Source organism: Phyllobates terribilis, unplaced genomic scaffold (assembly GCF_046119375.1).
Source record: "Phyllobates terribilis strain yellow unplaced genomic scaffold, ASM4611937v1 Scaffold_7__3_contigs__length_470593459, whole genome shotgun sequence".
NCBI lineage: Eukaryota > Metazoa > Chordata > Amphibia > Anura > Dendrobatidae > Phyllobates > Phyllobates terribilis.
In genome coordinates, this window is record NW_027362767.1 from 16,092,853 (window position 1) to 16,118,239 (window position 25,387).

The 25,387-nt window shown below is 43.2% G+C and overlaps 1 protein-coding gene across 1 annotated transcript; it reads left to right on the forward strand.

Annotated features, from left to right (window-relative positions):
- The first annotated feature begins 21,009 nt into the window (after positions 1-21,009).
- On the forward strand, positions 21,010-22,975 carry LOC141155339 (uncharacterized). Its single transcript, XM_073642221.1, has 3 exons — positions 21,010-21,210; positions 22,004-22,485; positions 22,611-22,975. Exons 1-3 carry the CDS (start codon positions 21,023-21,025, stop codon positions 22,973-22,975), a joined length of 1,035 nt encoding a protein of 344 aa, XP_073498322.1. The 5' UTR covers positions 21,010-21,022.
- The last annotated feature ends 2,412 nt before the right edge of the window (positions 22,976-25,387 follow it).

Here is a 25,387-nt window from a genome sequence, read left to right on the forward strand (position 1 = left end):
ACTATTACTGTTTTTCTTTACGGCAAAAAATCCAAAGCAGGTTAAGAGATTTTTCACCGTGGAACGGGAAAACTACAGTAATAATTTACTGGTGTATACCAGACTCTTTTAAACAGATATATTTGTGTCTGAACAATCAGGAGCCACTATTACTGTTTTCCTTTACGGAAAAAATGACAAAAGCAGAATAATAGAGATTTTTCATCGTGGAACGGCAAAACCACAGTTATAATTTACTGGTGTATACCAGACTATTTTCAACAGATATATTTGTGTCTGAACAATCAGGAGACACTATTACTGTTTTTCTCTACGGTACAAAAATGCCAAAAGCAGGACAATAGAGATTTTTCACCGTGGAACGGCAAAAACACAGTTATAATTTACTGGTGTATACAAGATTCTTTTAAACAGATGTATTTATGTCTGAACAATCAGGAGACACTATTACTGTTTTTCTTTATGGCAAAAAATGCCAAAAGCAGGATAATAGAGATTTCTCCCTTGGAACTGCAAAACCACAGTTTTATTTCTCGGTCCAACACCAGACTATTTTCAACAGATATATTTGTGTCTGAACAATCAGGAGACACTATTACTGTTTTTCTCTATGGCACAAAAATGTCAAAAGCAGGATAATAGATTTTTCACCGTGGAACGGCAAAACCACAGGTATAATTTACTGGTGTATACCAGACTCTTTTAAACAGATATATTTGTGTCTGAACAATCAGGAGACACTATTACGGTTTTCCTTTACGGAAAAAAATGAAAAAAGGATAATAGAGATATGACCCGTGGAACTGCAAAACCACAGTTCTATTTCTCGGGTCTACACCAGAATGTTTTCAACGGATATATTTGTGTCTGAACAATCAGGAGACACTGTTACGGTTTTTTTTTACAGCAAAAAATGCCAAAAGCAGGATAATAGAGATTTTTCACTGTGGAACGGCAAAACCACAGTTATAATTTACTGGTGTATACCAGACCCTTTTAAACAGATATATTTGTGTCTGAATAATAAGGAGACACTATTACTGTTTTTCTTTAAGGCAAAAAATGCCAAAAGCAGGATAATACAGATTTCTCACCGTGGAACGGCAAAACCACAGTTCTATTTCTTGGGCCTATACCAGACTATTTTCAACAGATATATTTGCGTCTGAAAAATCAGGAGACACTATTACTGTTTTTCTTTACCGAAAAATATGCCAAAAGCAGGAAAAAACAGAGATTTGACTCATGGAACTGCCAAACCACAGTTCTATTTCTCGGGCCTACACCAGACTATTTTAAACAGATATATTGGTGTCTGAATATTCAGGAGACTTTATTACTGTTATTCTTTACGGAAAAAATACCAAAAGCAGGACAATACAGAGGTTTGACCCGTGGAACTGCAAAACCACAGTTCTATTTCTCAGGCCTAAACCAGACTATTTTCAGATATATTTGTGTCTGAACAATCAGGAGACACTATTACTGTTTTTATTTACGGCAAAAAATGCCAAAAGCAGGATAATACAGAGATTTGACCCTTGGAACTGCAAAACCACAGTTCTATTTCTCGGGCGTACACTAGACTATTTCCAACAGATATATTTGTGTCTGAAAAATCAGGAGACACTATTACTGTTTTTCTTTACGGCAAAAAATGCCAAAAGCAGGATAATACAGAGATTTGACCCGTGGAACTGCAAAACCACAGTTCTATTTCTCGGGCCTACACCAGACTATTTTCAACAGATATATTTGTGTCTGAACAATCAGGAGACACTATTACTGTTTTTCTCTACGGTACAAAAATGCCAAAAGCAGGACAATAGAGATTTTTCACCGTGGAACGGCAAGAACACAGTTATAATTTACTGGTGTATACAAGATTCTTTTAAACAGATGTATTTATGTCTGAACAATCAGGAGACACTATTACTGTTTTTCTTTATGGCAAAAAATGTCAAAAGCAGGATAATAGAGATTTCTCCCTTGGAACTGCAAAACCACAGTTTTATTTCTCGGTCCAACACCAGACTATTTTCAACAGATACATTTGTGTCTGAACAATCAGGAGCCGCTATTACTGTTTTCCTTTACGGAAAAAATGACAAAAGCGGGATAATAGAGATTTTTCATCGTGGAACGGCAAAACCACAGTTATAATTTACTGGTGTATACCAGACTATTTTCAACAGATATATTTGTGTCTGAGCAATCAGGAGACACTATTACTGTTTTTCTTTATGGTAAAAAATGCCAAAAGCAGGATAATAAGAGATTTTTCACCGTGGAAAGGCAAAACCACAGTTATAATTTACTGGTGTATACCAGACTATTTTAAACAGATATATTTGTGTCTGAACAATCAGGAGACACTATTACTGTTTTTCTTTATGGCAAAAAATGGCAAAAGCAGGATAATACAGAGATTTGACCCGTGGAACTGCAAAACCACAGTTCTATTTCTTGGGCCTACACCACACTATTTTCAACAGATATATTTGTGTCTGAACAATCAGGAGACACTATTACTGTTTTTCTTTTCAGAAAAAATACCAAAAGCTGGATAATAGAGAATTTTTACCGTAAGACGGCAAAACCACAGTTATAATTTACTGGTGTATACCAGACTTTTTTAAACAGATATATTTGTGTCTGAACAATCAGGAGACACTATTACTGTTTTTCTTTACGACAAAAAATGCCAAATGAAGGATAAAAGATTTTTTTAACGTGGGACAGCAAAACCACAGTTATAAATTATTGGTGTATACCAGACTCTTTTAAACAGATATATTTGTGTCTGAACAATCAGGAGACACTATTACTGTTTTACTTTATGGAAGAAATACCAAAAGCTGGATAATAGAGAATTTTTACCGTGGGACGGCAAAACCACAGTTATAATTTACTGGTGTATATCAGACTCTTTTAAACAGATATATTTGTGTATGAACAATCAGGAGACACTATTACTGTTTTTCTTTACGGCAAAAAATCCAAGCAGGATAAGAGATTTTTCACCGTGGAACGGGAAAACTACAGTAATAATTTACTGGTGTACACCAGACTCTTTTAAACAGATATATTTGTGTCTGAACAATCAGGAGCCGCTATTACTGTTTTCCTTTACGGAAAAAATAACAAAAGCAGGATAATAGAGATTTTTCATCGTGGAACGGCAAAACCACAGTTATAATTTACTGGTGTATACCAGACTATTTTCAACAGATATATTTGTGTCTGAACAATCAGGAGACACTATTACTGTTTTTCTTTACGGCAAAAAATGCCAAAAGGAGGAAAATACAGAGATTTGACCCGTGGAACTGCAAAACCACAGTTCTATTTCTCGGGCCTACACCAGACTATTTTCAACAGATATATTTGTGTCTGAACAATCAGGAGACACTATTACTACTTTTCTTTACGGAAAAAATACCAAAAGCTGGATAATAGAGATTTTTTACCGTGGCACTGCAAAACCACAGTTCTATTTTTCGGGCCTACACTAGACTCTCTTACACAGATATATTTGTGTCTGAACAATCAGGAGACACTATTACTGTTTTTCTTTACGGCAAAAAATGCCAAAAGCAGGATAATAGAGATTTTTTTTAACGTGGGACGGCAAAACCACAGTTATAATTTATTGGTTTACACCAGACACTTTTAAATAGATATATTTGTGTGTGAACAATCAGGAGACACTATTACTGTTTTTCTTTACGGCAAAAATTGCCAAAAGCAAGATAGTAGAGATTTGACCCTTAAAACTGCAAAACCACAGTTCTATTTCTAGGGCCTACACCAGACTATTTTCAACAGATATATTTGTGTCTGAGCAATCAGAAGACACTATTAATGTTTTTCTTTATGGTAAAAAATGCCAAAAGCAGGATAATAAGAGATTTTTCACCGTGGAAAGGCAAAACCACAGTTATAATTTACTGGTGTATACCAGACTATTTTAAACAGATATATTTGTGTCTGAACAATCAGGAGACACTATTACTGTTTTTCTTTATGGCAAAAAATGGCAAAAGCAGGATAATACAGAGATTTGACCCGTGGAACTGCAAAACCACAGTTCTATTTCTCGGGCCTACACCACACTATTTTCAACAGATACATTTGTGTCTGAACAATCAGGAGACACTATTACTGTTACTCTTTATGGAAAAAATACCAAAAACTGGATAATAGAGGTTTTTTTTACCGTGGGACGGCAAAACCACAGTTATAATTAACTGGTGTACACCAGACTCTTTTAAACAGATATATTTGTGTCTGAACAATCAGAAAACACTATTACTGTTTTTCTTTGCGGCAAAAAATATCAAAAGCAGGATAATACAGAGATATGATCAATGGAACTGCAAGACCACCGATCTATTTCTCAGGCCTACACCAGACTCTTTTAAACAGATATATTTGTGTCTGAACAATCAGGAGACACTATTACTGTTTTCTTTACGGAAAAAATGCAAAAAGCAGGATAATAGAGATTTTTTACCGTGGGACAGCAAAACCACAGCTATAATTTACTGGTGTATACCAGACTCTTTTAAACAAATATATTTGTGTCTGAACAATCAGGAGACACTATATCTGTTTTCTTTACGGAAAAATGCCAAAAGCAGGATAATAGAGATTTTTCACCATGGAACGTCAAAACCACAGTTATAATTTATTAGTGTATACCAGACACCTTTAAACAGATATATTTTTTTCTGAACAATCAGGAGACACTATTACTGTTTTAATTTACACCAAAAAATGCTAAAAGCAGGCTAAAACAGAGATTTGACCCGTGGAACTACAAAACCACAGTTCTATTTCTTGGTCCTACACCAGATTATTTTCAACAGATATATTTGTGTCTGAACAATCAGGAGACACTATTACTGTTTTTCTTTTCAGAAAAATACCAAAAGCTGGATAATAGAGAATTTTTACCGTAAGACGGCAAAACCACAGTTATAATTTACTGGTGTATACCAGACTTTTTTAAACAGATATATTTGTGTCTGAACAATCAGGAGACACTATTACTGTTTTTCTTTACGGCAAAAAATGCCAAATGAAGGATAAAAGATTTTTTTAACGTGGGACAGCAAAACCACAGTTATAAATTATTGGTGTATACCAGACTCTTTTAAACAGATATATTTGTGTCTGAACAATCAGGAGACACTATTAATATTTTTCTTTACGGCAAAAAATGGCAAAAGCAGGATAATACAGAGATTTGACCCTTAAAACTGCAAAACCACAGTTCTATTTCTCGGGCCTACACCAGACTATTTTCAACAGACATATTTGTGTCTGAGCAGTCAGGAGACACTATTACTGTTTTTCTTTATGGCAAAAAATGGCAAAAGCAGGATAATACAGAGATTTGACCTGTGGAGTAGCAAAACCACAGTTCTATTTCTTGGTCCTACACCAGATTATTTTCAACAGATATATTTGTGTCTGAACAATCAGGAGACACTATTACTGTTTTTCTTTTCAGAAAAAAATACCAAAAGCTGGATAATAGAGATTTTACACTTGGAACTGCAAAACCACAGTTCTATTTCTTGGGCCTACACCAGACTATTTTCAACAGATATATTTGTGTCTGAACAATCAGGAGACACTATTACCGCTTTTCTTTACGGCAAAAAATGCCAAAAGTAGGATAATAGAGATTGTTAACCGTGGAACGGCAAAACCACAGTTATAATTTACTGCTGTATACCAGACTCTTTTCAACAGATATATTTGTGTCTGAACAATCAGGAGACACTAATACTGTCTTTCTTTACGGCCAAAAATGCCAAAAGCAGGATAATACAGAGACTTGACACGTGGAACTGCACTATTTCTTGGGCCTACACCAGAATATTTTCACCAGACATATTTGTGTCTGAACAATCAGGAGACACTATTACTGCTTTTCTTTACGGCAAAAAATGCCAAAAGTAGGATAATAGAGATTTTTTTTACTGTGGGACGGCAAACCCACAGTTATAATTTACTGGTGTATAGCAGACTATTTTCAACAGATATATGTGTGTCTGAAGAAACAGTAGACACTATTAGTGTTTTTCTTTACGGCAAAAAATGACAAAAGCAGGATAATACAGAGATTTGACCCGTGGAACTGCAAAACCACAGTTCTATTTCTCGGGCCTACACCAGACTATTTTCAACAGATATATTTGTGTCTGAACAATCAGGAGACACTATTACTGTTTTTCTTTACGGCAAAAAATGCCAAAAGCAGGATAATAGAGATTTTTCACAGTGGAACGGCAAAACCACAGTTATAATTTACTGGTGTATACCAGACTATTTTCAACAGATATATTGCTGTCTCAACAATCAGGAGACACTATTCCTGTTTTTCTTTATGGCAAAAAAATGCCAAAAGCAGGATAATAGAGATTTTTCACCGTGGAACGGCAAAACTAGTTATAATTTACTGGTGTATATCAAACTCTTTTAAACAGATATATTGGTGTCTGAACAATCAGGAGACACTATTACTGTTTTTCTTTATAGAAAAAATACAAAATGCTGGATAATAGAGATTTTTTACCGTGGGACAGCAAAACCACAGTTATAATTTACTGGTGTATACCAGACTATTTTCAAGATATATTTGTGTCTGAACAATCAGGAGACACTATTACTGTTTTTTTTTACGGCAAAAAATGCCAAAAGCAGGATAATACAGAGATTTGACCCGTGGAACTGCAGAACCAAGGTTCTACTTCTCAGGCCTACACCAGACTATTTTAAACAGATATATTTGTGTCTGAACAATCAGGAGACACTATCACTGTTTTTCTTTACGGCAAAAAATGCCAGAAGCAGGATAATAGAGATGTTTCACCGTGGAACGGCAAAACTACATTTCTAATTTACTGGTGTATACCAGACTCTTTTAAACAGATATATTCGTGTCTGAACAATCAGGAGACACTATTACTGTTTTTCTTTACGGAAAAAATACAAAAAGCAGGATAATAGAGATTTTTTACAGTGGGACGGCAAAACCACAGTTATAATTTACTGGTGTATACCAGACTATATTCAACAGATATATTTGTGTCTGAACAATCAGGAGACACTATTACTGTTTTTCTTTACGGCAAAAAATGCCAAAAGCAGGATAATACAAAGCTTTGACCCGTGGAACTGCAAAACCACAGTTCTATTTCTCGGGCCTACACCAGACTATTTTAAACAGATATATTGGTGTCTGAACAATCAGGAGACACTATTAATGTTTTTCTTTACGGCAAAAAATGCCAAAAGCAGGATGATAGAGATTTTTTACCGTGGAACGGCAAAACCACAGTTATAATTTACTGGTGTATGCCAGATTTTTTAAATATATATATGTGTGGCTTAACAGTGAGCCACACACTCAAACAGTTTTTTTTTAGGTAAAAATTGCCCAAAAGTGGATAATACAGAGGTTTGAACCGTGGAACTGCAAAATCACACCTCTATTTCTCTGGCCTACACCAGACTCTTTTAAAAAATATATTTGTGTCTGAACTGTCACAGATACACTTTTTTTTTGGGAGGGGGGGGACACCAAAAGTTTAATAAGATGGGTATTTGTACAGTGTGAAGGAGGGAAAAAAAAGAGAATTTAGATGAAAAAAAAGGATTTTTCCTGGCCCCCGAGACCTGGAGCTAAGTCCAGCAATTTCAGCAACTGGAGCACACAGGACTGTAATGCAGCGTTTGCTTTTATAACCACTGCGTCTCCTATACAGCCTGCCTGCCTGATATATGGGATGGATATTAGTCCTGAGAAGGACTGTTTGTTTGATCTGGCAGCCTTTACAGACCCTACACTAACTATTTCGCAGTATATATCTCTCCCTAAATCAGCAGCGCTGTCCCTACACTGTCTGATCCCAGCCGTCTGTGTCCAAGATGGCGGCGCCAGGTTTTAAATACTCATGGTGACGCTGTGTGGCCGGCCAATCAATGTAATGCCCACAACCAACATGGCTGCGGCATTACAGTGACTGGCTGGCAATCCCTGCAGCGCCAAACATGAAGGGCGGAGACCCGAGCTCCCGCCTGAGTAACCCAGAAATGCTCGGTGCTTGCCGAACATCCTGAGTAGCGTGATGCTCGGGCGAGTACCGAGCAGTGTCGAGCATGTTCGCTCAACTCTAGTTAGGATCTTGATCAATGGCGTAACTGGAAGCTCATGGGCCCCAATGCAAAGGCTCCAACGGAGCCCTCAATTGTTGCAAATCTGTAATAGCATTAGTCTTTCTGTAGGCCAAAAGGGACTTTTGGGGCCCCCTAGCCACCAGGGCCCACGTGCGATTGTAACCACTGCACCTATTGTAGTTACGGCCCTCATCTTCATACAATAGAAAATTATGTAGAGAGGATACTGGATATACAGGTATCTGACACTAATTATGAGTAGTGTTGAGCCACCCCCGTAGTGTTCGAGTTCGGTTCGGTTCGTCGAACACCTTCGAACACCGTTAAAACCAATGGCAGGCAAACAAAAACACATAGAAACACATAGAAAACACCTTCAAAGGTGTCCAAAAGCTGACAAACTGCTCAGAAGACACAAGTAACACATGGAAAAGTGACAAGTACATATAGTCATGCGAAAAGAAAAGAGGTGGAGGAGTAAAAAGAGGGGGAGACACAGATATAGGCATGTCATGCCCTTCTAAAATCCAAAAAGTGAGAAGCCGAGACGGCCAGTCCGCTCCTGCCCGTGCCACCTCCGTGTCGCCGGGTTTGTGCCAGAGCCGCGGTGAACCCTGACGGCCAGCCCCCCTCTCCCAATACTGGTGCCTGTCCGCTGGTGGGTCGAGAGAGCCCCCCTGTGGTGGAGGCAGCTCTAAGCTTTTTAATTTAAATTGTCCCTCTAATTTGAATGAATACACTTTAAATCCATTTACAAGGATCTATTGGAGGGCAAGTCTCATGCCAGCAGCCGCGTAATTCCAGCTCCAGTAGCGTCCACTAAAGCTGCTGCAGTTAAAAAGCTTTTATAAGGATCGAGCTCGGCTGTCCACCGCAAGGCATCCTAGTGCCAGTCCCAGCCCCTATGCCTTGGGGTGCCTCCTGATGCTCTTCACTGAGTATCCCGTGGTCCCGAAGCATTTCCTTTGAAAAAATTAAGTGTCCAAACTACAGGTGGTGTAGCTTGCTTAACAGCCGGGATAATCCGCTGACTAGCAGACACTGCTACTAGGCACAAAGTATTTCCTGGGCTAGATGCAGTTAAAAATTTGTAAGTAGATACTCTCGTTGGATGCTGAGAAAGCATTCCATAGAGTCTCCTGGCACGCCATATATGATTCTCTTAAAAAGCTTGGGGTAGGGGTCTAGGGGACCCTTTTATAGCCAAAATCACGGCCCTGTATCACAATACGTCACCTAGGCTGAAGATAAATGGAACTGTAGCACCGAGGGCTCGGTTGCTACAGACGTATTGCACCTCACCCAGAGGTTTGATATCTCACTCTCAGATAAGGATGGAGTGTGGATCAGGACCCGACACCTGCATGCATTACACCACATTGCCGTGGGGCAGGGCGACCAATATGCCCCTGAGATGGGCACGACAGTCCCTGTCCCTGGCTGGAGTGGGGGGAGGGAACACTGAGGAAGGGGAACCCTGCAGTGCAGGAGCAGGGAGGAAGCAGTTCCTGGGTGTATTGAGAAGGGAGTATAAAAGGTGGGCACCATCTTAGTTCAGTGCAGAGAAGTCTGAGCAGAAGTGGCAGGGAGCAGGGGCTCTGCATGAGCTCTGCTCCGGAGGCGGGCTTAGTAACAGAGGCCCAGGCCTGGAAGAGGGAGAAGGAAGGAAGAGGAGCGGAGAAGGCTCCAGGAACGAGGAATGAAGGGATCCCAGGGGTGCGGATGGGCGAGTCGCCACCGCATGCCCGAATCCACCTGCGTGGAGGGGTCAGGCCAAAGGGGGAGACCGGTCCCCGAACTAGTGGAGGCAGGAAACGACCCTTAGCTAGAAACCGGAGGCTCTGACATTTTATGTGGCGCAGCCCCTTGCTCCACCCGCTAGGAAGGCACCACATAGGGTCAGGGAAACTGGCGCCAAGTTTACCAAGAGGAGGCCCGAGGCAGCCGGACAGAAGTGTTGGTAAGAAAGGCCAGACAAAGGACACACAAAGGGGGTCCTGTGAAGCGCTCCAAAGTTATCTGGGAGTTGTCTGAGCCCCTCACCTGGTGAGCACAGTACGACGTGGGCAGCCGTTACCTGCAGACGTGGTCTGGATAATAAGAACTGTGAGTAAAGGCGCTGAACTGCATCACTGACTCCGTGTCGTTACTGCTGCTGCCCTGCACCATCACCCCCATCCTCCGCATACACTGCCCTGAGGCTATACTCCTCCCGTGGGGAGTTATGCTACGCTCTGCTGCACCCACAACACCAGCCTTAGCGGTCTGCCCTGTAGCGGCGGTTCACTCTGACCGCAATCCACGGGTGGCGTAGTCGGACATTTAAACATCAAAACCACATAAATAGTTCCGCCACTGGTTTGACCGCCCTGAGCCACGGAACCGGATCGCCGCCACGAAGACTACAACCACCAGCATCCACCAAAAAGGGTCCGGCTCCGGGTGTCCCAAGGCCCAGGGGGTGCGTCAGAACATTTTCATCACCTTTCACAATCACCAATGGGACAAGGCAGGGATGTCCTCTGTCCCCTCTCTTATACATCCTAGTGACGGAGCACCTGCTCTCATCAATTCGCCATAACCCCAATATTAGGTGGATTGAGGTGGGAGGCACCGAGTACAAGTGCTCTCTATTTGCTGATGATGTCCTAGTATATATCACTCAATCACATATATCCATCCCTGCTGTTATGGCTGAAATAGATCACTTTGTTACATGGTAAAATTTTAAAATCAATGCAGCGAAGTCTGAGGCCCTCGATGTCTCCCTCCCTAAATCCATATAGGATTCCATCCAGTCCAACTTTCCCTTTGCCTGGCCCTCACAGGGTATCAAATACTTAGGAATTCCTATTCATAGAGACCTCTCCCATCTATGTTATCTTAATTTTGGGCCCTTTATTGAACAATTCCATACAGACCACGGTTGGCAAGTTAGAACTGTAAGATTCACTACGTGAACCACTGGTGTTTTGTGGAAAAGCACATGTACACCGCGTTCCAAATTATTATGCAAAAAGTGTTTAGGAGTGATAAGGGAAGAATTTGTTTGTTTGTCAGTTAAACTCATTGATGGTGATGTGTGTCAGGGCTCTTTATATCACTGTAAGCAATTGCAGACACCTGTGCTAATTAGTTTGGCAGGTGTGTCCAATGAAAGGCAAGACTACTTAAGAAGGCTCTCTCACATTATTAAGCAGCCTACATTTTCTGCCAAAATGGGAAAGAAAAAGGATGTGTCGGCTGCTGAGAAGCAACAAATTGTGGAGTGTTTAGGTCAAGGCATGACTACAATCAACATTGTGCGATGATCAGGATGAAGTGTCTTGGCAATAAAGAAGTATGTAGCTGAATCACAGTACACACGTGTGCGTGCTGATAAGGGCAAATTGAGGACTCTTTCCTACAGGCAATTACGTCAGGTTGAAAGAGCAGCGGCAAAAAAGCCTTGTCATAGCAGCAGACAAGTTTTTGAAGCTGCTTGTGCCTCCAACGTCCCCCGAACAACAAGATGCAGGGTCCTTCAGAGGTTTGCAGCTGTGCATACGCCATCCTGTCGACCTCCTCTATCCACTTCACACAAGCAGAAACGGCTCCAGTGGGCCAAACATTACATGAAGACTGATTTCAAAACTGTTTTGTTCACGGATGAGTGCCGTGCAGCGCTCGATGGTCCAGATGAATGGAGTGGAGGATGGCTGGTTGATGGACACCCCACGCAAACACGGCTACAGCGCCAACAAGGAGGAGGTGGAGTAATGTTTTGGGCTGGAATCATGGGGAGAGAGATTGTCGGCCCCTTTAGGATCCCTGAAGGCGCTAAAGATGAACTCCATAATGTATGTGGATTTTCTCAAACAGCACTTCCTGCCATGGTTCAAGAAGAAGAACCGTGTATTTCACAGCAAGATCATTTTTCTGCATGATAATGCACCATCTCATGCTGCACATAAAACATCTGCATCTCTGGCTGATATGGGCATAAAAGGGGACAAACTTATGGTGTGACCCCCATGCTCCCCTGACCTCTACCCCATTCAGAACCTTTGGAGCATCATTAAAAGGAGTGTCTATGATGGCGGGAGGCAGTTCACATCTAAGCAACAGCTCTGGGAGGGTATTCTGTCCTCATGCAAAACAATTGAAGCAGAAACCATCCAAAACCTGACAAATTCAATGGACGAGAGAGTTCAGAAGCTCCTTTCGAACAAGGGGTCCTATGTGAAAATGTAACATCACCTAGAATAAAGTTTTGAGTTGAAAACTGTTTGATTTCAGTTTCTAACAACCTGCTAATGCTTATAATTTCAAAAATGACCATTTTTTTGGTCAATATTAAAATGAAAAGGTTGATCGAAAAGTTTGGGGGATCTAAGAGTGTGGCAACCCAGTAGTCATGATTACTTCGAATTCTGACAATATGAGGGTCATGCTGCAGGTAGTGCAGCAAGAAGGCACTTATGTGTCTTGCGCATCTCGGAGCCCCAAAATTATTTTCCGGGCTAGATGCAGCTAAAAATTATTTTTAATTTTAAATCTGGTGAAGCTTATTATAGATGGCCTAATAGGATCAGTGCTGCACACTGCTACAAAGCCCAAATTATTTTCCAGTCAAGATACAGATAAACATGATTAGTAATTTGAAAGCTTAAAACGGTTGGTAGGGTGATTTTAACCAATCATCAAGCTTTTACTCTCCCCAGGATGACACAGGGGTAGAAAAGTCGTTTCGGATCCATGATTTGTTCATCTTTATGAACGTGAGTCTGTCTACATTATCAGTGGAGAGCCGCGTGCGCTTATCTGTCAGCACACCACCAGCAGCGCTGAACACACGTTCAGACAGAACGCTGGCTGCGGGGCATGACAAGATCTCCAAGGCGTAAGTGGCTAGCTCCGGCCATTTATCCAGATTGGAAGCCCAAAAAGAGCAAGGGTCCAGTGACACAGTCGTGGCTTCAATGTTTACTTGGAGATACTCCTGTACCATCGTCTCTAGGCGTTGACTATGTGTCAGACTTCTTGTCTCCTGTGGCCTTGCAAAGGATGGGCTAAAAAAGTGGTGAAATGATTCCGCAAAATTGATGTTACCAGCAGATACTGTGGTTCTGTTACGGTTTGAGTGCTGAACACTTGACGGTCCCACGGTTGGCAAGTTGGAACTGTGAGATTCACTACGTGCACCACTGGTGTTTTGTGGAAAAGCACATGTAAGATTCTGCAACAGTCTCTGCTGATACTCCTGCATGCGTGCATCCCTTTCTATGGCAGGAATAATTTCTGCAAATTTACTTTTGTACCGGGGATCTAACAGTGTGGCAACCCAGTAGTCAGGATTATTTCTAATTCTCACAATTCGAGGGTCATGTTGCAGGTAGTGCAGCAAGAAGGCACTCATGTGTGTTGCGCATCCGGGAGCACCAAGTCCCTGTTGTGTTGGTGGCGAGGTAACAATCATGCTTCCTTCCTCTGTCCTCTCCCCCCAACCTCGCACAACAGAAATGTGATCAAGGTCTCCCTCATCTGATGAGTCTTCCATCAGTTCGTCCTCCACTTCTTCCTGGGCTCCTGCACCTTCCTCACTAGTTTGGCTGCTACCATGCGCCCTGGTAAAATCATCTCCCCCACCCTCACATGCCTGCCGCCTTGGTGCTGCCGACCGTCTGGACCTTGCAGATGTTAGCCCTTCCGCATACAACTCCTCCTCCTCTACTTCCTCCACCTCCTCTTGTGCCACCACCTGACTCCGAATTCTGTTTAACATGTGCTCCAGCATGTAAATCACCGGAATAGTCATGCTGATAATGGCATCGTCAGCACTAAACATCTTCGTCGCCATTTCAAAACTGTGCAGAAGGGTGCATAGGTCCCTGATCTGAGACCACTCCTCCAGCGTGATTTGCCCCACCTCTGAATCTCGTTGGCCCAGGCTATATGTCAGAACGTATTGCACCAGGGCTTGTCGGTGCTGCCACAGTCGCTGCAACATGTGCAGAGTTGAATTCCACCGGGTAGGCACATCGCATTTTAGCCGGTGAAGTGGCAGGCCCAACGACTTCTGTAGAGATGTAAGTCGCTGAGCTGCGGGATGCGAACGGCGGAAGTGAGCACACAGCGACCGTGCCCTCTGCAGAAGGCCATCTAGTCTGGGATAGTGGGCTAAAAATTGCTGGACAACCAGGTTCAACACGTGAGCCATACAAGGCACGTGTGTGACATTGCCCCGGCGAAGGGCCGCACCCAGGTTTGCAGCATTGTCGCACACGGCCTTCCCTGGTTTCAGGTCCAGTGGAGACAACCATTCATGAAATTGGTTCTCCAGAGCTGACCACAACTCCTCAGCTGTGTGACTCACATTTCCCAGACATTTCAATGTAAAAACCGCCTGATGACGTTGAGCCCTACTGCCAGCATAGTAAGGAGGTGTGCAGGATCCCTTCTGCGCAGTTAGAAAGCTTGTGGCATGACCAGACAGGCTTTGGGTGCAGGTGGAAGACCGAGAGGAGGTTGAGGAGGCAGAAGCAGTGGAGGAACTTTGACATAAAGAGGATTGACGCACAACTCGTGGGGACGGCAAGACTTGGACAGCAGCCCCTTGTCCTGCTGTCACCATAGTTACCCAGTGCCCAGTCAGCGACATGTAACGCCCCTGTCCATGCCTACTCGTCCAAGTGTCTGTGGTGAAATGCACCCTGTCACACACAGAGTTTCTCAAAGAAGCGGTGATGTTGTGTGCGACATGCTGGTGGAGCGCAGGCACACCTTTCTTTGAGAAGTAGTGCCGACTGGGCATCTGGTACTGGGGCACTGCGACGGACATAAGGTCTCGAAAATCCTCTGTGTCCACCAGGCGGAAAGGCAGCATTTCTGTAGCCAAGAGCTTGCAGATGGTGAAATTCAACCTCTTAGCTTTCTCATGGCTAGGAGGAAATGGTCTTTTACTTGTCCACATCTGAGGGACCGAGGGCTGGCTATTGTGCTTAGACGGGGTTGATAAGGGTGTCCCCGGCAAACTGCCGGTTTGTGAGGAAGATGCAGGCGGACATGTTAGGTTGCCTTGATCCAAAGGTGGTGCTATCGATGTCGGACAGCGCTCAAGACCAGCTGGTGTTACCACCTCCAAAGAAAATGATGACCTGCCAATCACGCTGGCTGTTGCGGGTAAAGAGGTGGCAGGTCTGCGCCCCAAAACAGGTGTGACTGCTGTCCCCCCAGTCACAGAGGATGAAGAGGCCGCGGATGCACAAGATATGGCAGACGGTGGTTGGCCCGGCCGGCTAGGCCGCATTGTAGCACACTGAGCTTCCCACTGCAACTTATGCTTCATGTCCATGTGCCGGTTCATGCATGAAGTACTCAAACTATGTATTTTTTGGCCTCTACTTAGCTTTTGCTAACAAATGTTACAGATAACACGAGTTGGGTCATCTTTATCGATCTGAAAAAATGCCCAGGCTATGCAAGGCTTAGCACCCATGCGACCTGAAGAGCCACCACGACTTGTGGTGAGAGGCAGAGTTGTGTTTGAGGATGCAGTTGTTGACGTGCTTCCAGTACTACGTCTCTGTCCAGGAAGGCGCAACCTGACCTCGTCGTCACTAGCATCTTCCTCCACCTCCTCTGCTGACCTCATCTCTTGGCTGACTGTGGGTTGACAGTAAGTGGGATCTCCGACCTCATCATCATCACCCTGTGCGTTATCACACCCGTCGTCCTCAGAGCCAACCTGTTCCTGCCCTGACAAAAAACTAAAGTTGTCGCTCCAATCAGGTATTTGAGTCTTATCATCGTCTTCCTCATTGTCTCCACCAACAGGAGTTACAGTTTGGGAATGAGGGTCTACATTATGGTCAGAACCTTCTGCGTCTGGTCCTGGATCCGACTCAAAGATTCTGGGCATCAGTGCAGATCATTTCCTCGTCTGCATTCACAGAAGCGCTGGAGTCGACCTCTGATTCCCAGGCTATAGTATGAGTAAACCGCTCTGCAGACTCAACCATCTGTTCTACCTCATACTCAGACGGGCAGCTGGAGATTTGGGAGCTGTGAGGAAGCAAGTGCGATTGGGGTGACACCTTTGAGGACTGGAGTATTTGGGATGTTGAAGTTGATGTGGAGGAGAGCCCACTTAAAGGAGCACTTGATATCCGTTGAAGCACCTGCTGTTTTTGTGCCTCATCTGGAATTTGTAGCGATTGGCGTGGCCGTAAGAAAGGGATCTTATCACATTGTCCGCTAAAAGAAGTAGACATTTTAGTTTGGCTGGAAGATGGTCTTTCTTCTGCACCTACCCCACGGACACAACCTTTTTTCCCCTTCCCAACACGCCTATTCCCCTTTCCACCAGCAGCAGGCCTTTTTCCACTCATTTTGGTGGTTAACTAATTCACAACTCTGGAGTTGTTTGCACAAAAAAACAATGGATGGTAACCGAGGAGAGCTGAGTGGCCAAACTGTGGTATTAGGCCAAAACTATTGGCTGGGTTAGATGCAGAAAAAAATTATTTTTAATTTGCAACCTGATGGAGGTCAGTATAGATGGACTAATAGACCAAGTCCCACACACCGCTAGAAGCCCAAATATTTTTTCAGAGCTAGATGCAGAAAATTTTTTTATTCAATTTGCAACCTGATGGAGGTCAGTATAGATGGACTAATAGACCAAGTCCCACACACTGCTAGAAGCCCAAATATTTTTTCAGAGCTAGATGCAGAAAAAAATTATTTTTAATTTGCAACCTGATGGAGGTCAGTATAGATGGACTAATAGACCAAGTCCCACACACCGCTAGAAGCCCAAATATTTTTTCAGAGCTAGATGCAGAAATTTTTTTTATTCAATTTGCAACCTGATGGAGGTCAGTATAGATGGACTAATAGACCAAGTCCCACACACTGCTAGAAGCCCAAATATTTTTTCAGAGCTAGATGCAGAAAAAAATTATTTTTAATTTGCAACCTGATGGAGGTCAGTATAGATGGACTAATAGACCAAGTCCCACACACTGCTAGAAGCCCAAATATTTTTTCAGAGCTAGATGCAGAAAAAAATTATTTTTAATTTGCAACCTGATGGAGGTCAGTATAGATGGACTAATAGAACAAGTCCCACACGCTGCTAGAAGCCCAAATATTTTTTCAGAGATAAATGAAGAAAAAAATTATTTTTAATTTGCAACCTGATGGAGGTCAGTATAGATGGACTAATAGAACAAGTCCCACACACTGCTAGAAGCCCAAATATTTTTTCAGAGCTAGATGCAGAAAAAAATTATTTTTAATTTGCAACCTGATGGAGGTCAGTATAGATGGACTAATAGACCAAGTCCCACACACCGCTAGAAGCCCAAATATTTTTTCAGAGCTAGATGCAGAAAAAAATTATATTCAATTTGCAACCTGCTGGAGGTCAGTATAGAAGGACTAATAGAACAAGTCCCACACACTGCTAGAAGCCCAAATATTTTTTCAGAGCTAAATGAAGAAAAAAATTATTTTTAATTTGCAACCTGATGGAGGTCAGTATAGATGGACTAATAGACCAAGTCCCACACACTGCTAGAAGCCCAAATATTTTTTCAGAGCTAGATGCAGAAAAAAATTATATTCAGTTTGCAACCTGATGGAGGTCAGTATAGATGGACTAATAGAATGATGCTATGCCCAAAAGATTTTACTTCACTAGGTGCAGTAAAAAAATTGGTATTCTATACACAGGTGGTATATCTTGCAACACAGATAGGCTACTCCACTGACTAACACACTCTGCAATAGGCCAAAAAGGATTAGCTTTGCTAGATTCAGCCAAATGCTGTGAAAAAAACTTGCACAGCACTGGCACAGACCTGCCTGGCAAAAACTGATAGGAACTGATGTAACCTAGTCCTGAAAAGGACTCCAATTACAATTAGTCTTTACTCCCACAACCTATCTATTTAAGAGCACAGACCTGCCTGATAAAAGTCGTAGGAAATGCTGTAACCTAGTCCTGAAAAGGACTGCAATCACAACTATTCCCTACTCCCAAGCTATCTGTATATTTGTGCGAAAATTGGCTTGAAATTAACAAGGTATAGCGCACACAGCAACAGCGGTGCCGTCTAACACGCAGCTGCAGCAGTGAGAAAATGGTGGCGACGGGGAAAATGGCTAGGTCTTATAGGGCAAGGACATGTGACATACACTGCCAATCACACATGCCCTTGCTTGTGTGAAAAAAAGCACTTCGCTCCGTGTGTGCGCTGCTGATAGGCTGACAGACTGCACCTCCCCACTGTAAATGCGGGAAAAAGAAAAAAAAATGGAGATCTTCATTGTTCCTGCAGAGATCCATCCCCTGCCCCTCCCCCCGCCCCGCTGTACACTCAAACTGCGGATTAACATTAATTTTCATCATTACTGAGAAAAAATCCAGTTATGATTTTGGTGCACGAACAGTTATCGAACATAACCTCGAACAGCCGAATTTTTCTCAAATTGTTCGTGTTCGCCGACCGGCTCGAACACCGCCCAAAACAGCTCGAATTTGAGATTGGCGAACAGTTCGAGTAGAACAACGCTCATCTCTAATTATGAGCAAAGAGTTCTCTACTATGTGTCCCAATATGTGTGTCTATATCTGTTTCAGGTCTCACCCGTGAAAACAACTGTCGGAGGCTGGGATGTACAACAAACATGATATAAAGTCCCCTATGCTGACAAGGTTTAAAACATATTTACAGGAGACCGATAAAGAGATTTCTGTTGAGGCAATGGTAAGCTTGATACGCTGTCAGGTTGCATGTAGTTGATGAATACTCCTTAAAGAGACAAATCCTAATGTATGTGTGTTTAATTTCAGGAAGACAATGTTGCCAAATTTCTTTATTTCGTCAGTCTGGAGGAAATCACCCTGGACTTTATAAACGAATTTGATAAGACAAAGGCATATTTTGATGAACTGACAAAGCAAAATCCTGGGAATATTATGCAAAAATACCTACGAAATGTGCGCCAATTTGTAATTTGTGTGAGAGACAACTGTCCTGATACCGTGGATGAGGAGGAAACAAAAACAAACGCAAAACATTTTTTAGAGGAATTAAACAAGATTCAACAGGGACTCCATAAGAGACGTAAAGGCATGAAAAGGGGGTAAGTATAGGAGTCATTGCTTGGATAATTTCCGCAAATTACAAAGTATTCATAAGAATGAATAAGTGTGAAAGTAACTTTTTTTTTTTTTAATCACATACAGGTTGGCTCCCCAGCCAATCACTAATCTAGAATGCGGCAAAATCCTAGAAGTGTCTAAAAAACATATCAACACCATATTTAAGAAGGCAAGATTGGATCAAATAGTATCCAACAATGAAAAGCTTCTAGCTGGATCATACCTCATTGCACTCCTCATATTGAGACACAAACGCAAGCCATCAGTACCCAAAAACCTAACGGTAAGCAACTTATTATCATACTATTGACAGATGTGATGTTGTAGAAGAATGGAAGACAGCGTCTCACAGATGGGTGCAGTATCAAAAAGCACTTTATTCCGCTCACAGCGCGCTTTTTGATACTGCACCAATCTGTGAGACGCTGTCTTCCGTTCTTCTACTATGTACCTGTGACTGGGTGGACTCCCCGGTTGAGACTTGCGCCACGACCCTTGAGGTATATGAGGACTTCAGATTGCTGGGTGCTATTGATCACCAACAATTTTTCTGTAGATATGATGGTGTGTCATATGCAATGTATTTTCTATGTTTGTTATCCAATAGGTAAAACATTGGCTGCAAAAGAAAGAGGTAAAAGACTGAAGAAAGAAAATTTGTAGCTGTTTACACAGGACACGATATAGTTATACTGGACAATGAGGAGGAGAAGGTACGTGTTAGAAATCCTTGGAGAAACATGAAGAGTATATATTTCAGTGTTCTACATAGATCAAATCCATAATTTATTGTTTTACTCTAACAGCTTTTTAGAACATATTTTGAAAAAATACGGCCGACACTGGATAAAGTGCAATCAACCACCGTCGAGCAATTTTTTCTTTCTCAATCTGGCCAAGGTTCGAAAAATCCATTGGCATACCTGATGTGATTCCATAACAAGTAAGTGCAAAGGGGGAGAAACACAGGTCCTTATTTTTTAAAATAAGGCAAAGTGAAAATAAATAAAATTAAATAATATTTATTAATATTATATTATTACTTATAATATTAATAATAAATATTATACACAAATTGTCTGCTGCCCATAGAAACCAATCTGAACTGTTTCCATGTCCTAAATTGCTTAGGTAAAATGAAAGTTGATCTGTGCTTAGTTGCTCTAGGCAACTAATAATTTTTACTTTAGATTGTATGAATACATTTTCAATATAGTCTTAGTGGCCCTTTACCCACTAATAATGATATTCATTTATATAGCACTATTAATTCCAAATCACTTTAAATAGATTTGCAACCCTGTCCCCATTGGGGCTCACAATGTAAACATCCTATCAGTATGTGTTTGGAGTCTGGGAGGAAACCCAGGCAAACATGGGGAAAACATACAAACTCCTTGCAGATGTTGGGATTTGAACACACCAAGGACAACATCTGCAAGGATGCAAGGCTGCAGTGCTAACCACAGCCACCCCGCCTTGTTTAAAGTGTTTGTCTGCAGTGAAATCATGGACATACAGTGCCAGGTTTGTGGCTGGGTACAAATGAACCAATACATCCATGATTTCACAGCCATCAGAGATCTGCCGACCAATCTTTGAACACATATCTCTGCATGTAAAGGGGCCTTTGCCCATACTAACAATTCCTTTCTTCTCAGGTTCAAGCTGCCCGTTATGACGTACCAAAAGGCGATTTCTGCATATAAGTATTGGGCAGATGAGATGCCAAAGGACACTCGTTCCCTCACAGCTGATTATCTATACTATGAGACCCTCAAGCACCAGATTGTCTTGACGGATTTAGTTGAAGGAATGAAACAATTGGTGAAAATGGAGGAAAACAAAGAAGGAGAAACATCTGGGTAAGAGTCCTAACCGAGGCTGGTTTCACATCTGCGTTTGAGTGGTGTGCGTTTGTATGCGTAGCAATCCTGATGCATCCTGATGCAGATCTTCTGCCTATACTTAACATAGGAAGGCATCCTGATCAGGATGCAGATGGGTGCATTGTTTTCATGACCTCCCAAAACGCAATTTGTTGCGATTTTGGAGTGCTTGAAATATCTGCAGCCATCCTGATGCGGAGCAGTGCGTCACAGCAACATATGGAAGTCAATGTAGACGCACTGTCATCAGGATGCCTGCGTTCACAGCGCAGGCGGATTTGACACTAAGCATGCCCGGAGATAGAAAGAGAAAAGGTTCTCTCTCTTTCTTTCTTTTTCCCTCGTATTTTATTTTGTTACATTTGCCAGTATGTCTTCTTTCTCCCATCTATCCTTTATTCTCCCTCCCTCACATTCCAACCACATCCTGATCAGGATTGTATGACATGCGTTTGCATCAGGATGCGGAGAATATCCTGATGCAGATGCCTCTGCACAAATCCTGATCAGGATGAAACGCCAGTGTGAAAGCCCCCTGAATACACAATCAGCCCCACCAACCACCTTCCGCAGCATCAGATTGGAGCAATGACTATTTCAGTTCAATGGTCTTATTCATTCTAGTGATTTCCCTGATGTTTCCTGAGCTAATTTTGAAAATCCACTATATGACAATGTCAAGAGAAACAATAGAGGCATTTACAAAGCTCAAATCATAAAAGTCCTTGAAAAACCTTTTAACATACCTTCTCTGATTTTGACTTCACAGAGAAAGTGTCTCCAAGAGGCCAAGGAGCAGCGCTGCCCAGGGATCAGACAGCAGTGAATGGTCGAGCACAGAGGGCCACAGTGAAGGGTCGAGCACAGAGGGCCACAGTGAAGGGTCGAGCACAGAGGGCCACAGTGAAGGGTCGAGCACAGAGGGCCACAGTGAAGGGTCGAGCACAGAGGGCCACAGTGAAGGGTCGAGCACAGAGGGCCACAGTGAAGGGTCGAGCACAGAGGGCCACAGTGAAGGGTCGAGCACACAGGGCCACAGTGAAGGGTCGAGCACACAGGGCCACAGTGATGAGGAAACTGTGTGTCCAGGCAGTTTGTTGTTTCAGAAGCTGACATATATGCACCCAGTAGCAATAAACCGTTCTCCACCTACAATAAGAGAATGTAGAAATGTAAACTGGGAGCATGCAAAATTTCTGCCAAAGAAATGGCTCTTCAATCAGAAAAAATTAAGATCAACAGATGCTGCTGGTAAGTTTTTAAAGTTTACATACCCCCATTCCAGTCTATCTACAGTAGATGGCACTGTTCCAGGCCTATGCTTATATAGAAAATATGTGTGCTGATTATTCTAAAAATTTTTTTTTCGTATTTAGAATATTTCAAGAGAGTCCCCAACAAAAAAGATTTGTCGAAGTATGCAAAAGAACAGGGATGGGACACAAATGTTCCAGACATAAAACAAGTGAAAAGCGCTTGGAAACCCCATGGGCGAAGGAACAAGCCCAATTTTCAAGATGAGGAGATCAAAGAGCTTGTGTTAACACAGAAATGGAAGGGACTAATTATAACAGAAGACATTGGCAAAGGTGGACGTACCATAAAGACCATCAGTGCTTTTAAAAAGGGTCAAGTGATATGTGACTATCACGGGGAACTTATGGACCATCAAAGTGCGGAAAAGCTGCAGATAATGCTGACCGGAACATCATATATGTACTTTTTTCAACACAAAGGCTGAAAATTATGAATTGATGGCTCCAAAGCGCCTTGCGATTGCCATCCAGATATAGAGTCCACTTTTGGAAGGCTGATCAATCATAAGCCCACGAATTTCAATTTTAACACAAAGGTTGGGTCATATGGAGATGGGTCACCAACAATTCTATTTTATGCAAATCAAGATCTGAAGCCAGGAACAGAAATCTTCTTTGATTACGGTGTCGAAAAAATGATTTTGGAGAAGGGGCGGAATTAGACTGGATAGACGATTAATATTTTACATGGGTTCTATCCGTTCTTTGTATCTGTGTACTTTATATATTAGGTTTATGGGTGGACAAAGGGACAGTTGACTGTTTATTATTGAAAAAACGTATTACAATAATATAAGTTGGTATTTTACTGTTGAAGTGTTTGTACTATCACTTATAATTGCTTCTCAGCTACTCTGTCCATCCTGGTTGCTTCTGACCAGAAAATGTGACTGCCTCAGCCAATCACAGGCCAAAGTTAACCAGATTTACCCAAAGTCCATTTTCCCTAAACTGGTTAAATCCAGTTAATTTGTAGCATATAGCGTAGTGGGTAACCGAAGTCCATTTTTCCCTAATCCGGTGAACAACTGCACTATATGATACTATTTAACCGGATTTACTCAAAATGAAGGGACTTTGTCGTTTTTTAGACCCTGGGTCACTGCCCCCCCATGCTGGATCTGCCCCGCAGTGTTCGCTTTCTACCCTCCATCCCACATGCTCGCTCTCAAGCCGCGGGTGAGAACGGGCAGAGTAGGCGTGAGCGGGTAGAGCAGAGTGAGGGTAGTAGCAGAGAGCGGGACAGCGGGGGGACAGTGGGAGACAGGAGAACACAACGGGAGACAGTAGAGCACAGTGGGGACAGCGGAGCACAATGGGGGACAGCAGAGAACGGGTCAGTGGAGCACACAGCGGGGAACAGAAGAGCAGAGAAGGGGTCAGTGGAGCATAGCAAGCAAAGCAGGGTACAGTGGAGAACAGTAGGGGACATTAAAGCAGAGAAGGGGTCAACAGTGCAGAGTGGGGGACAGCAAAGCAGAGAAGGGTTCAGCAGAGCACAGCGGGGGTTAGCAGATAAGGGTCAGTGGAGCACAGCGGAGGTTAGCAGATAAGGGTCAGTGGAGCACACCGGGGGACTGCAGAGCAGAGAAGGGGTAATCAGAGCATAATGGGAGACAGCAGAGCACAGTGGGGGACAGCAGAGCAGAAGGGGTCAGTGGAGCACAGCGGGGGAAGAGCGGAGCAGAGAAGGATCAGTGGAGCACAGCGGGGGACACCAGAGGAGGGGTTAGCAGACCACAGAGTGGGACAGTGGAGCAGAAAAGGGGTCAGCGGAGCATAGCTGGGGACAGCGGAGCAGAAAAGGGGTCAGCGGATCATAGCTGGGGACAGCGGAGCACAGTGGGGGATAGCGAAGCAGAGAAGGGTCAGTGGAGCACAGTAGGAACAGTGAAACAGAGAAGGTCAGCAGAGCAGAGAAGGGGTCAGCGGAGCAGAGCAGAGAAGGGGTCAGCGGAGCAGAGCAAGCAGAGCGGGGGTGAGCAGAGCACAGCAGGGGCAGCGGAGCAGAGAAGAGGTCAGTGAAGCAGAGCAAGTAGAGAGGGGGTGAGTGGAGCACAACGGGGGGCCAGCAGAGAAGGAGTCAGCGGAGCACAGGAGGGGACATCAGGGCAGAGAGGGGATAAAGCGGGGGAAGAGAGGGACAGAGCAGGGGAGCTGCTGTCTATACCTGCTCAAGAGCCTTTGGTGATGTCACAGTCATGTGATCTCTGAGTGAGTGTGTGTGTGTGTGTGTATATATATACATGCGGTTTGTGTATATGCGTCCCCTCGCCTGACATCGCCGCCTGCACCCACCTCCGTGCAGCCACAGCCTCTAGGAAAGACCGCGGCTTGCGGCCTATGCACGAAGGTGGCTGCAGGCAGCGCAGTGGCGATGTCGGGCGAAGGGGAATGGGGGAAGGGGGGGGTGTGCCAGCGACGGGGGGGGGTGCCAGCGACGGGGGGGGGGGTGCCAGCGACGGCGGGTCCAGGCGGCTCCTGGGTTCAACTTCCGGTGAGCGTGGTTCAACTTCCGGCTGGACTGCGCCTGTCCCTGATTGGTTCTGGCCGGCCGGGATTGTTTCAGCTACGCGGGATTTCGGTTACGGAAGTGGAACCACAAGGCAATTATATAGTATATAGTGTATGTATATATATATATATATATATATATATATATATATATATATATATATATATATAAACACACATTTCACATACAGTGACAGAACTACCCAACTTTGAGATCTTATTGTTCCCACACAGCCTGTTGTTGGGGGGCTCCGTCTGAGATAAGGTGTTATATTCAGCTAGGATCTCTCCAGTCAGGGTGATTAAGGACTGTATCCCTTATC

Coding starts and splice junctions, on each gene's coding strand:
- LOC141155339 (XM_073642221.1), top strand. CDS start 21,023: ATGACGTACCAAAAGGCGATTTCTGCATATAAGTATTGGGCAGATGAG. Junction 21,211..22,003: donor AAAGAAGGAGAAACATCTGG/GTAAGAGTCCTA, acceptor TTGACTTCACAG/AGAAAGTGTCTCCAAGAGGC. Junction 22,486..22,610: donor AAGATCAACAGATGCTGCTG/GTAAGTTTTTAA, acceptor TTTCGTATTTAG/AATATTTCAAGAGAGTCCCC.